The sequence below is a fragment of the Macaca fascicularis genome, chromosome 19 (genome assembly GCF_037993035.2).
Source record: "Macaca fascicularis isolate 582-1 chromosome 19, T2T-MFA8v1.1".
NCBI lineage: Eukaryota > Metazoa > Chordata > Mammalia > Primates > Cercopithecidae > Macaca > Macaca fascicularis.
Genome location: NC_088393.1, coordinates 58,578,447 through 58,591,488, shown reverse-complemented (window position 1 = coordinate 58,591,488; position 13,042 = coordinate 58,578,447). Strand labels below are relative to the sequence as shown.

Here is a 13,042-nt window from a genome sequence, read left to right as displayed (position 1 = left end):
CTGGGACTACAGGCATGCGCCACCACGCCTAGCTAATTTTTTTGTATTTTTAGTAGAGATGGGTTTCACCATGTTGGTCAGGCTGGTCTCAAACTCCTGACCTCAAATGATCCACCCACCTTGAACTCCCAAAATGTTGGGATTAAAGGCGTGAGCCACCGCGCCTGGCACCAGCCTGTATTTTAAATTACATTCTCCCTCTCTCCTCCCCCTTACCTCCATCTGACCCGTGTTATATTTTATGAATTTATGTTGTTTATGGCCTGCTTGGCCTTCCTGTGGGCCAGGACATTTGTCTAATTTGTTGTATCTTCAGTATCTGTCACAGTCCCTGGCATAAAGGAAGTCCTCAATAAATATTTCTGGAATGAATGAATCAATGAGACAAACATAGAAACAGGCAGTCCCAATCCAGGGAGGGATTACAGTGAGAGGCGTGTGTTACAGACCCCAGGAAAGTCTGGACTAGAACCAATACAACTCTCTGTGATGATGAAATGTTCCACATCTATGCTGTCCAATTTGGTAGCCACCAGCCACAGGTAACTGTTGAATATTTCAAATGTGGCCAGCACAGCAGAGAAATTGAATTTTATAAATTAATTTTAATTAATTGAAATTTACACTTGCCTTTTTGGTTTGTTTCTTTAGAGACACAGTCTCACTCTGTCATCCAGGCTGGAGTGCAGTGGTACAATCATAGCCCAGTGAAGCCTTGAACTCTGGCACTCAGGTGATCCTCCCACCTCAGCCTCCCAAATAACTAAGATGACAGGCGTGTGTCACTATACCTGGCTAATTTTTTTTTTTTTTTGAGACTGAGTGTCACTCTATCACCCAGGCTGGAGTGCAGTGGTGTGATCTCGGCTCACTGCAACCTCCACCTCCTGGGTTCAAGTGATTCTCCTGCCTCAGCCTCCTGTATAGCTGGGATTACAGGTACACGCAGCCATTCCCAGCTAATTTTTGAATTTTTAGTAGAGATGGAATTTCACCATGTTGGCCAGGCTGGTCTCGAATTCCTGACCTCAGGTGATCTGCCCACCCTGGCCTCCCAAAGCGCTGGGATTACAGACGTGAGCCACCGTACCCAGCAATTTTTGTAATTTTTATTTTTGTAGAGACAGAGTCTCCCTATGCTGCCCAAGCTGGTCTCAAACTCCTGGAGTCAAGCGATGCTCCCTAATGTTGAGATTTCAGGCATGAGCCACCATATTGGCCGGAAATGCACAGTTGAATGGCTAGTGGCTGCTCTAAGGGGCACTGCAGGCCTAAAGGAAGGGGGTAGCTGGGCCAGGGTGCAGGGCTAAGATGATAGAGCTTTTCCAAGCAGAGCACAGAGCCCAGTGAAAGGATGTTCCAAGCAGAGTCTCGGAGGTGAGAATTGAGGGAACTGGGCATGGTTATGGCTGGAGGAAAGAGGCAGGAGGGGGTACGGTGGGAAGTGCAGGAAGTGAGGGTTCATCCCAAAGGTGGGGACTTCATTCCGAGAGGGTTTCCTTTCTCTGCACTTCTGGTCTCAAAGATGGAGAAGGGAGACACATGGGAGACCTGGCAGAAGCTGGGGACTCCGGGCCCCTAAGTGTCTGACCTTGGCTGATTCTCCCCGTTACTCATCTGATGCTTGTAGAACAGCAGGCCCTATGTGGCGACTGGGGACTCAACGGGAAACGAGACTGATAAAGTCACTACCCTACCCTCGGCAGGTTTCATAATGATTTCTGTGAACCTTAGGCACTTTTGCTCTTCTGCATTAAAAAAAAAAAACATTGGCCAGCAAGGTATCTCATGCCTGTAAATCTGAGCATTTTGGGGAAGCCAAAGTGGGAGGACCGCTTGAGCTCAGGAATTTGAGATGAGCCTGGGCAACATAGCAAGACCTCGCCTCTGCAAAAAAAATTTAAAAATTAACTAGATGTGATGGTGCCTGCCTATAGTCCCAGCTACTCAGAAGGTTGAGGTTGGGAGCGCTTGGGCCCGGGAGGTCAAGGCTGCAGTGAGCCGTGTTAATGCCACTGCATTCCAGCCCTGTCTAAAAAGAAAAAAAAAAAAAGTTTAAATGTTATTATTTTGTTGCTGCAAAGACCAATATTATCCAGGGTAGAATTTTTTCTTTTTTTTTTTCTTTCACTTCTACTTTGAAAAGAAATTAAAACATTTCCTCTAAAAGCATCATGGGCCCTAGACACTGTAGGTGCGATGCCTGGGATACATCGGCCCTGCCTTCAGGGAGTTTCTAGGCTAGTGGAGGAAACAGACAGCAAGTAAACAAGACGGTTTCTAGGGAAGAGAGATGCTGTGAAGAAAATGGGACAGAGGGAAGTGCAGTCTGGGCAGGGGGCCGGGGAAGGTCTGGCCAGGAGAACTTAGCACTGAAAAGGAACTGTGACAATAAGAGGGAAAGCTGTTGCCGAGGGAACCAGGGCTTGCAGGTGTTCTCAAATGAGGGTAGACCTGGGGCTGACAGAGGAGAAGGAAGAGGTGGGAGTGGAGGCGGACCAAGGGAACAAGTGGGAAATGTGGGCAGAGGCTGGGTCCTGCAAGGTAGACGTCTTTGTGTGGGCTTCCCTAGAATGGGAGCCTGAGGTAGGGATTCCTGTACTAAGGGTTTGCTAAGGGGGAACCTTCAGGGAGTGCAGGAGACTGGCTGGGGCTGTGGAAGGAGGTCAGCAGACGTGGTTCTCGCTGGAGTGGGAACCCGTGGGGTCAGGCTGGGCACCCCCGCTTTAGTGCTGCCTCGGACCTCCATATCAATCATGGGCTGTGGGCTGCTCCAGGAAGCAGGGACACATAATGGACTGGGCGAGTCCGGGACTCTGAAGGAGGGTGATTCTTAAGGGCTGCAGGCAGGTGACACTCCCAGCAGTGGGAGAGGGATGGGATGCCGCATCCAGGGGGAGGGCAGCTGCAGGGGTGCCAGCAATGCCTGCCATGGAGGGTCTTGTAGACCAGAGCTGGGAGTTTGGTTCCCTCCAATCTCCTCCTAACTGACATGGGATTTCAAGCAGGGGCAATAGCATGCTTTTTGAAAATGCCTCTTACTCGTGTGTGGAAAACAGACCGGAACAGGGTGGGGGATCGACGATGGCGGCAGGAAGACGAGGGAAGAGGCTGCTCCGTCCTGGAGAACACTGGTGGGGACCTGGACATGGGCAGTGGCTGGAGGAAGGAAGCAGAGCAAGAGTCGATGGAAAATCTGCTTTCTTCTCCTTTCTTTCTCCCTCCTGCCCCGACTCAAGGCTTTTCATTCCCCCAGAATTCCTTTTTGCCTTCTTCTTCTTCTTCTTTTTTTTTTTTTTTTTTGAGACAGAGTCTTGCTCTTGTCACCCAGGCTGGAGTGCACTGGTGCGATCTTGGCTCACTGTAGCCTCCACCTCCCGGGTTCAAGCGATTCTCAAACCTCAGACTCCCGAGTAGCTGGGATTACAGGCGCCTGCCACCATGCCTGGCTAATTTTTGTATTTTTAGTAGAGACGAGGTTTTGCCATGTTGGCCAGGCTGGGGCTTGCACTCCTGACCTCAGGTGATGGTCCTGCCTCAGCCTCCCAAAGTGCTGGGATTACAGGGGTGAGCCACGTCGCCCAGCCTCCTTCCACCATCTTCACACTGCTCTCCCTTCCTGCAGGGGCTTAGGGAAGGAATAGGGGGCAGCCGTGTGGTGAAGCCACAAGCCTCTCTGCGCTTACTGATCTCTCTCTGCTATCTTTTCTCTCTCTCCCCCTCTGACTGCCACCCCAAAGTCGAGCTTCGATCCCCACCACCGTGCCCAGCCAAGTTACGAGCGTCCTTCTTTCCTGCCTCCAGGACCTGGGCTGATGCTCCGGCAAAAATCTATCGGTATGCCACCCAAAAGAAGAGATGTGGGGGCTGGGGGAGGCCAGGAATGTGACAGTTTAGGAAAAGCAAGCGGACTTGGAAATGTTTTCTGCTTCCAGAGAGACCATAGTTTCATCAAATTGGGTTGAGAGTTCAGGCTTTGGAGATGGGTGAACTTGGCCATGATCCTGGCTCCCCTCCTTCCCAGCTGTGTGAACTGGGGCAGGTGGCTTCACTTCTCTGGGCCTCTGGCTCTACATCTAGAGAATGGGGATGCAGTGAGCTAAAGCCCCTGCTACAGCTTTCTGGTTCTTTCTCTTATACCAGATTCCATCCATTCATTCATTTTACAAGTGTTTACTGAGCGCTCGCCACATGCCAGGAATTGTTCTAGAATAGGGATATGTCAGCAAATAAAACAGACTAAAGGTTCCTGCCCTCATGGGGCTTGCCTTATAGCAGGGGAAGACAGATAATGGATTATAAGGATGATAAGCAAGAAAATTATCTAATATGTTAGCAGTTGTATGTGCTATGGGAAAAAAAAGAGTGGGCCGGGCGTGGTGGCTCACACCTGTAATCCCAGCACTTTGGGAGGCCAAGGCGGGCGGATCACAAGGTCAGGAGATCGAGACCATCCTGGCTAACACAGTGAAATCCTGTCTCTACTAAAAATACAAAAAAGTAGCCGGGTGTGGTGGCAGGTACCTGTAGTCCCAGCTTCTTGGGAGGCTGAGGCAGGAGAATGGTGTGAACCCGGAAGGTGGAGCTTGCAGTGAGCCGAGATCGTGCCAACGCACTCCAGCCTGGGCAATAGAGCGAGACTCCATCTCAAAAAAAAAAATAAGTGAAAAAAAATAGTAGAGTAAGGTAAGAGATCGCGCCATTCCACTCCAGACTGGGCGACAGAGCGAGATTCCGTCTCAAAAACCAAACCAAACCAAACAAAACAACACCTAGAGATGAATTGGGGAATCATGAGGCTCTCTGGGGCTAAGGCAGTCCAGGCAGAGCGAACCACTTCTGCAAAGGTCCTGAGGTCGGGCTGAGTCTGGTGCGTTTGTAGAACAGGGAGGAGGCCCGTGTAGCAGGGGCCGAGTGAGCACTGGACATGAGGGCAGAGGGGGACAGGGTCCCAATCCTGCAGGGTCTGGGGAGTCATGGTGAGGACTTGAACCTTTGCCCTGAGTGAGGTGGGTGCATGGCCAAGGCTCTGAGCAGAGGAAGGACATGAGCTGACTTCAGTTTTAACAGAAATCCTCTGGCTGCTGTGAAGGGACTAGATTGAAGGGGATGAGCTGGGAAGCCCAGGGACCAAAGAGGAGAGGTGACAGCTATTGCTATCCAGATAGGAAATGATAGTGGCTGGCCCAGGGTGGTGACTCTGGAGGGGTGAGAAGGGACTGGATTCCGGATATGTTTTGAAACAACAGGATTTGCTGGTGGATTGGATGTGGGTGACGTGAGGAAGAAAGCTACTAAGGGTGGCTGCAGGGTTTTCAGTCTTAGCGCCTGAAAGGACAGAAATGCTGTTTGCTGCGGTGGTAGGGGGAGACGGTGGGCTGGGCAGAGTCTGTTGGGGAGGAGATGGGGAGATTGGGTTGGAGAGTTTCGAGTCGGAGATGCCTGTGAGACAACCAGCTGGGTGTGGGTATCTGAATATAGGAGCCTGGAGCTCGGGGCTGAGGATGGGGCCCCAAGCATAAACGTGGGCGTCCACAGCAGAGAGGCAATGAATGAAGCTGGTCACTGGTTGAGAGGGAGTAGTCAGAGGCGAGAAGAGGGTCAAAGACGGAGCCTTGGCAGTGAAGTAAGCAAAGACTTAACTCCTGCACGCCTCCTGGAGTTGTTTTTCCCTGACTGGATCCAGCTTTTCCCCAACTCCTGGCGTTCAAAGTCCACCAGTGTGAGTCTTGCACTCCCACTGAGTGTGGGGTCCACCTGGCTCTCATCGTTTACCTGATTGTTTTTTCTATAGATCCGCTCCCTTTTAAACTTTAGCCTCGGCCGGGCGTGGTGGCTCACGCCTGTAATCCCAGCACTTTGGGAGGCCGAGGTGGGCGGATCACAAGGTCAGGAGATCGAGACCATGGTGAAACCCCGTCTCTACTAAAAATAGAAAAAATTAGCCGGGCGCAGGGGCGGGCGCCTGTAGTCCCAGCTACTCGGGAGGCTGAGGCAGGAGAATGGCGTGAACCCGGGAGGCGGAGCTTGCAGTGAGCCGAGATTGCGCCACTGCACTCCAGCCTGGGCGACAGAGCGAGACTCCGTCTCAAAAAAAAAAAAAAAAAAAACAAAAAACTTTAGCCTCATCATAAGTGGTTCTCTCTGTAGAATCACAGCTTTGACGTGCTGGTTGCACTTCTTTCCTGCATATAAGTGAAAAGAAACACGCATCTATGCATAAACACGAGGGACTATCTCTTCCCAGCTCCAGCCGCTTTTGCTGGCCCCAAACCATTCACTGAGCCTTTGAACGGAATTAGAAAACGGCGCCCCCTCCTGGCATGGGGAGGAAGTTCCGCCGAATTTCAGTTTCCTCACCTTGCGGTTTGCAGTTGTGCGGTGCACAACCTGTACCTCTGTATGAAGCAGATTTGGGTTTACCCCAAATAGGGAAGAGCTGGGCGAGTCCACGTGAAGTTCCTGGCATATACGGGGTGCCATTCTTGTTATTAGTATTGTTGCGGTTCTGTGGGATAGTGGAGCAGGGAGTCCCTCTCCACCAGGGTCCCCCTCCCTGATCCTCTGTATCTCCCCAGGGGCGGCAGAAGATGACAGACCTTACCTAGCACCCCCAGCCATGAAATTCAGCCGCAGCCTGTCTGTGCCTGGTTCGGAGGACATTCCCCCGCCACCCACCACGTCCCCGCCGGAACCCCCCTATAGCACACCTCCAGCCCCCTCCTCCTCAGGGCGCCTCACCCCCTCCCCTCGGGGAGGGCCCTTCAACCCCGGCTCTGGTGGCCCCCTCCCCGCCTCCTCCCCTGCATCCTTTGACGGGCCCTCCCTTCCCGATACCCGCGTGGGGAGCCGCGAGAAGAGCCTGTACCACAGCGGGCCCCTGCCCCCTGCCCACCACCACCCGCCCCACCACCACCACCACCACGCCCCGCCCCCCCAGCCCCACCACCACCACGCCCACCCTCCTCATCCTCCCGAGATGGAGACAGGCGGCTCTCCCGACGACCCTCCACCCCGCCTGGCTCTGGGGCCCCAGCCCAGCCTGCGAGGCTGGAGGGGCGGCGGGCCCAGCCCGACCCCGGGGGCTCCGTCCCCGTCGCATCACGCCGGCGCGGGCGGGGGCGGCGGCTCCTCCCAGGGCCCGGCTCTGCGCTATTTCCAGCTGCCCCCGCGGGCGGCCAGCGCAGCCATGTACGTGCCCGCCCGCTCGGGCCGCGGCCGCAAGGGCCCGCTGGTCAAACAGACCAAAGTGGAAGGCGAGCCCCAGAAGGGCAGCGGCCTCCCGCCCGCGCCGTCGCCCACGTCCCCGGCCTCCCCGCAGCCGCCGCCCGCCGTGGCCGCGCCCTCAGAGAAGAACTCCATCCCCATCCCCACCATCATCATCAAGGCCCCGTCCACCAGTAGCAGCGGCCGCAGCAGCCAGGGCAGCAGCACCGAGGCGGAGCCCCCCACCCAGCCCGAGCCTGCGGGAGGCGGCGGCGGCGGCGGCGGCGGCTCCTCTCCCAGCCCCGCCCCGGCCATGTCGCCCGTGCCGCCGTCCCCCTCGCCCGTGCCCACCCCCGCCTCGCCCAGCGGCCCGGCCACGCTGGACTTCACCAGCCAGTTCGGGGCCGCCCTGGTGGGGGCGGCCCGGAGGGAGGGGGGCTGGCAGAATGAGGCGCGCCGGCGCTCCACGCTGTTCCTCTCCACCGACGCGGGGGACGAGGACGGCGGAGACGGCGGGCTGGGCACAGGGGCGGCCCCGGGCCCGCGGCTGCGCCACTCCAAATCCATCGACGAGGGCATGTTCTCCGCCGAGCCCTACCTCCGACTGGAGTCTGCGGGCAGCGGCGCGGGCTACGGCGGCTACGGGGCCGGGAGCCGAGCCTACGGGGGTGGCGGGGGCAGCAGCGCCTTCACCAGCTTCCTGCCCCCGCGACCCCTGGTGCACCCGCTGACCGGCAAGGCCCTGGATCCCGCCTCCCCGCTGGGGCTGGCCTTGGCCGCCCGCGAGCGAGCGCTGAAGGAGTCCTCGGAGGGCGGCGGGCCCCCCCAGCCCCCTCCTAGGCCCCCATCGCCCCGCTACGAGGCCCCGCCGCCCCCTCCGCACCACCACTCGCCCCACGCCCACCACGAGCCAGTGCTGCGTCTCTGGGGGGCCTCCCCGCCGGATCCCGCGCGCCGGGAGCTGGGGTACAGGGCCGGGCTGGGCAGCCAGGAGAAGTCCCTTCCAGCCAGCCCGCCCGCCGCCCGGCGTTCCCTGCTACACCGCCTGCCGCCCACCGCTCCCGGGGTGGGGCCCCTCCTGCTGCAGCTGGGGACGGAGCCCCCGGCCCCGCATCCTGGAGTGAGCAAGCCCTGGAGGTCCGCAGCCCCCGAAGAGCCCGAGCGGCTGCCGCTGCACGTGCGGTTCCTTGAAAACTGCCAGCCCCGGGCCCCCGCGACGAGCGGAAGGGGCCCCCCCTCGGAGGACGGACCCGGGGTCCCGCCGCCCAGCCCACGCCGGTCCGTGCCTCCCTCCCCGACCTCCCCGAGGGCCAGCGAAGAGAACGGGCTGCCCCTGCTGGTTCTGCCGCCGCCCGCCCCCTCGGTGGATGTGGAAGATGGCGAATTCCTTTTCGTGGAACCGCTGCCTCCGCCCCTGGAATTCTCCAACAGTTTCGAAAAGCCGGAGTCGCCCCTCACGCCTGGGCCTCCCCACCCGTTGCCCGACCCACCTGCCCCGGCCACCCCGTTACCCCCTGTGCCACCCCCGGCTGTGGCCGCAGCCCCTCCCACCCTGGACTCCACCGCATCCAGCCTGACATCCTATGACAGCGAGGTGGCCACCCTGACCCAGGGGGCCTCCGCCGCCCCTGGGGACCCCCCTCCACCAGGCCCGCCCGCCCCAGCAGCACCGGCTCCCCCTGCCCCACAGCCCGGCCCAGACCCTCCGCCTGGCACGGATTCTGGCATTGAGGAGGTGGACAGTCGGAGCAGCAGTGACCACCCGCTGGAGACCATCAGCAGTGCCTCCACGCTGAGCAGCCTATCTGCCGAAGGTGGTGGCAGCGCAGGGGGTGGGGGCGGGGGTGGGGCCGGTGTGGCCAGTGGGCCGGAGCTTCTGGACACCTATGTGGCCTACCTGGACGGCCAGGCCTTTGGGGGCAGCGGCACTCCCGGCCCGCCATACCCTCCTCAGCTCATGACTCCCTCTAAGCTCCGGGGCCGGGCACTAGGAGCCAGCGGAGGCCTGCGGCCTGGCCCCAGTGGGGGACTCCGAGACCCTGTCACCCCCACCAGCCCCACCGTCTCGGTGACAGGGGCTGGAACCGATGGGCTGCTGGCCCTGCGTGCTTGTTCAGGACCCCCCACGGCAGGCGTGGCTGGGGGTCCGGTGGCTGTAGAGCCAGAAGTCCCACCGGTGCCCTTGCCGACGGCCTCCTCTCTGCCTCGGAAGCTGCTGCCCTGGGAAGAGGGCCCGGGCCCGCCGCCACCACCTCTGCCTGGTCCCCTGGCCCAGCCTCAGGCCTCAGCCTTGGCCACAGTAAAAGCCAGCATCATCAGTGAACTCAGCTCCAAGCTTCAGCAGTTTGGGGGCTCCTCGGCAGCTGGTGGCGCTCTGCCCTGGGCCCGAGGAGGCAGCGTGGGAAGCGGAGACAGCCACCACGGGGGAGCCAGCTATGTCCCGGAGAGGACCTCCTCCCTGCAGCGGCAGAGGTAAGCGGGGGGCTGGTGGCCAACAAGGGAGGCCAGAGGGGTTGATGGCATAGCTGTGTCCCTTTAGGGTCTCAAGGTGGCAGAAAGGAAACAGAAACCAGGTTGGCAGGAGTCTGCTCTTGCAGAAGCATGCTTCCACAGATACTTTCTTTTTTCTTTTTTTTCTCTTTTTTTTTTTTTTCCTTGAGATGGAGTTTCACTCTTGTTGCCCAGGCTGGAGTGCAATGGCACGATCTCGGCTCACCACAACCTCTGCCTCCTGGGTTCACGAGATTCTCCTGCCTCAGCCTCTTGTGCCACCACACCCAGCTAATTTTGTATTTTTACTAGAGATGGGGTTTCTCCATGTTGGTCAGGCTGGTCTCGAACTCCCGACCTCAGGTGATCCATCCACCTTGGCCTCCCAAAGTGCTGGGATTACAGGCATGAGCCAACATGCCTGGCTCTTTTTCTTTTCTTTTCTTTTCTTTTTTTTTTTTTTAGAAACAGGGTCTCACTCTGTCACCTGGCTGGAGTGCAGTGGTATCATCATGGCTCACTTGCAGCCTCAAACTCCTGGGCTTAAGCAGTCCTCTGGGACTATAGGTGCATGCCACTATGCCTGGTCAATTTTTCTTCTTTTCTTTTCTTTTTTTTTTTGAGACGGAGTCTCGCTCTATTGCCCAGGCTGGAGTGCAGTGGTGCAATCTCGGCTCACTGCAACCTCCACCTCCCAGGTTCAGACAATTCTCGAGCCTCAGCCTCCTGAGTAGCTGGGATTACAGGTGCCCGCCACCACGCCTGGCAAATTTTTGTATTTTTAGTAGAGACGAGGGGTTTTGCCATGTCGGCCAGGCTGGTCTTGAACTCCTGACCTAAGGTGATTTATCCCACCTCGGTCTCCCAAAGTGCTGGGATTACAGGCATGAGCCACCATGCCTGGCCCTGGCCAGTTTTTCTTAAGCTTTTTGTAGAGACCAGCTATGTTGCCCAGGCTAGTTTCAAACTCCTGGGCTCAAGTGATCCTCCTGCTTTGACCTCCCAAAGTGTGATTACAGGTGTAAGCCACCTAGTCCAGCCTTTACATTTTCATTTATTTCAGTAGCTTCTGTTGTCTCCTCCCATCACCATCACAACCTACATCCCATGATGAACAAAAAGTTATTAACAGGCTGGGCATGGTGGCTTATGCCTGTAATCCCAGCACTTTGGGAGGCTGAGGTGAGCGGATCATGAGGTCAGAAGAGAGAGACCATCCTGGCTAACACGGTGAAATCCCATCTCTACTTAAAAAAATACAAAAAATTAGTCGGATGTAGTGGTGGGTACCTGTAGTCCTAGCTCCTCAGGAGGCTGAGGCAGGAAAATAACTTGAACCTGGGAGGCAGAGGTAGCAGTGAGCCAAGATCGCGCCACTGTGTTCCAGCCTGGATGACAGAGTGAGACTCCATCTCAAAAAAGAAAAAGTTATTAACAAAGGAGACTGGAGTGAGACCTGCTTATATTTGTTTCCTTGGTGAGCTGTGACTTCTTTCTGACAGTCCCTGAAATCTGTAAGTCCCTTGAAGCCAGTGTGGTTCAAGACAGGATGCAGTCATAGGTGTGGTTCTAGAGCCCACCTTCTCGGCTTCCAGTCCCAGCCCTGCACTTTCCACCTGGGTGATCTTAGGCAAATGAATCCACCTCTCTGTAGAACGGGGATGGCCTAGTGCCAGCCCAAAGAGTTTTTAAGAGGATTTAATATGGGTTATTGTTGTAACATGAGATGGGGGAAGAGGGGGGCCTCGAACAAGAGCCCAGCAACTTCTACATGGGGAAATACAGGATGATGCAGATGTTTCCCAGAGCAGCCACTTAGCTGCATTGCCACAGAATTCGAGCCCATTCAAGACCTTCTAGTCCTAGAGAAAGTAAAGTTACATTTCTGGTTCAGATACACAGAGGGTTGGGAGCAGTTTTTAAATATCCTTGTCCATCTACAGAGTTCACTCGAATTCTGTTTGAAGGTCTGCTATCCAAATGTGTCTGACCTTCAAATGTGGGTTCAGGGAGGGTATATTTGGGGCAAAAGAAAAGAAAAAGGAGGCTGGTCACAGTGGCCTGCATCTGTAGTCCCAGCTACTCAGGAGGCTGAGGTGGGTGGATCACTTGAGCCTGGAAGGTTGAGGCTGCAGTGAGCTGATATCACACCAAGGCACTGCAGCCTGGGGAACGAAGTAAGACCCTGTCTCAAAAAAAAAAAAAAAAAAAAAAAAGGAGAGAAAGAAAGAAAAGAAAAGAAAAAGGAAGTGTATATTATCAGAGCAATTTGAATCAATGCTCCTAAGTTGTAAAAATAAACAAACAAATGTGGGTTTATTAGGCCTTTAAGATCTGAATGAAATTCATTGAATATTCTTAAGTATTCTGGGTAGAGGATTTTTTTTCTTTTTTCTTTTTGTTTGTGTGCTTGTTTTCCCACTGCTTGTAGCAGCAATAGAAAGGATGCTTAATTCAGTCAACAAACACATTAATTATTGATTCATGATCTGTGTGTGCAGAGTGCCCTTCTGGTTGATGGGATCCCCTGCTGGACAGAACAGGCAAAGACTGTGCAACCCCATAGTCTGGGGACATAAGAGTGGGGGCGGGGCAGTAAACAAAATAATTGCAACCATCCTTAAAAAAAAAAAAAATAAAAAAAGCTACCACAATGGGATGGTTGGAGAAGGTCTCTCATGTAACAGACAAGATGGGCAGAGTAATGGAAGTGGAGAGGAAGCAGCTGCCCGGGGCAAGAGTGAGCCAGGCAGGGGGAGCGGCCAGTTCAAAGGCCCTGAGGTGGGACAGTGCTGGAGGAGAGGGAACAAAAGGGATGAGGGGAACCTTTTTCTCCCCTTGTTTCTTCTCTCTTTCATCTCCCTCTCTTCATCTCTCTCTCTCTGTGTCCCCTGTCCCTTCCATCTCTCTCCCCTGGATGCTCACCCTCTTTTTGTCTCTCTCTCACTGTCTCCCCATCTTTCACTCTGCTATGACTGGCCATAACCTGAAAGGCAGTATAGAATAGTGGTGAAGAGCTCAGACTTTGGTGCCATATAACCGGGCTCTGCCACTTCCTGTGTGTCCTTAGGCAAGTTATTTAACCTCTCTGTGCTGATAATAATAGTAACCTGCATCAGGGCTGTCGTGGGGATTGAGATGCAATCATGTAAAGCACTTAGAACAATGCCTGGCACACGTGAGCATCAGTGAGCGGTGACGATTATTATTATTATCACTTAATGTCTCTTTTTCTTTCATCTCTCTTAACTGTCGCCCTCTCCCTGTCCTCTCATCTTTCTCTCCCTTCATTTCTTTCCTCGACGGCCATATTACCCTTTGCTCCCTCCATTTCTTCCCGTCTCTC

At 55.5% G+C, this 13,042-nt stretch overlaps 1 protein-coding gene across 10 annotated transcripts in view; it reads left to right on the top strand.

Moving 5' to 3' along the window:
- The window catches only part of SHANK1 (SH3 and multiple ankyrin repeat domains 1), a 59,411-nt gene that overhangs the window by 42,808 nt on the left and 3,561 nt on the right, over positions 1-13,042 (top strand). For 8 of the 10 annotated variants that reach the window (XM_074024393.1, XM_015441723.4, XM_005590030.5 and 5 more), the window contains 2 exons: positions 3,741-3,837; positions 6,579-9,678. In XM_074024393.1, coding sequence (XP_073880494.1) covers positions 3,741-3,837; positions 6,579-9,678 — 3,197 coding nt within the window. Of the gene's footprint in view, positions 1-3,740; positions 3,838-6,578; positions 9,679-12,689; positions 12,767-13,042 lie in introns of all 10 variants that reach the window. The other 2 variants (XR_006694533.2, XM_045381047.2) reach the window with 2 other exon arrangements.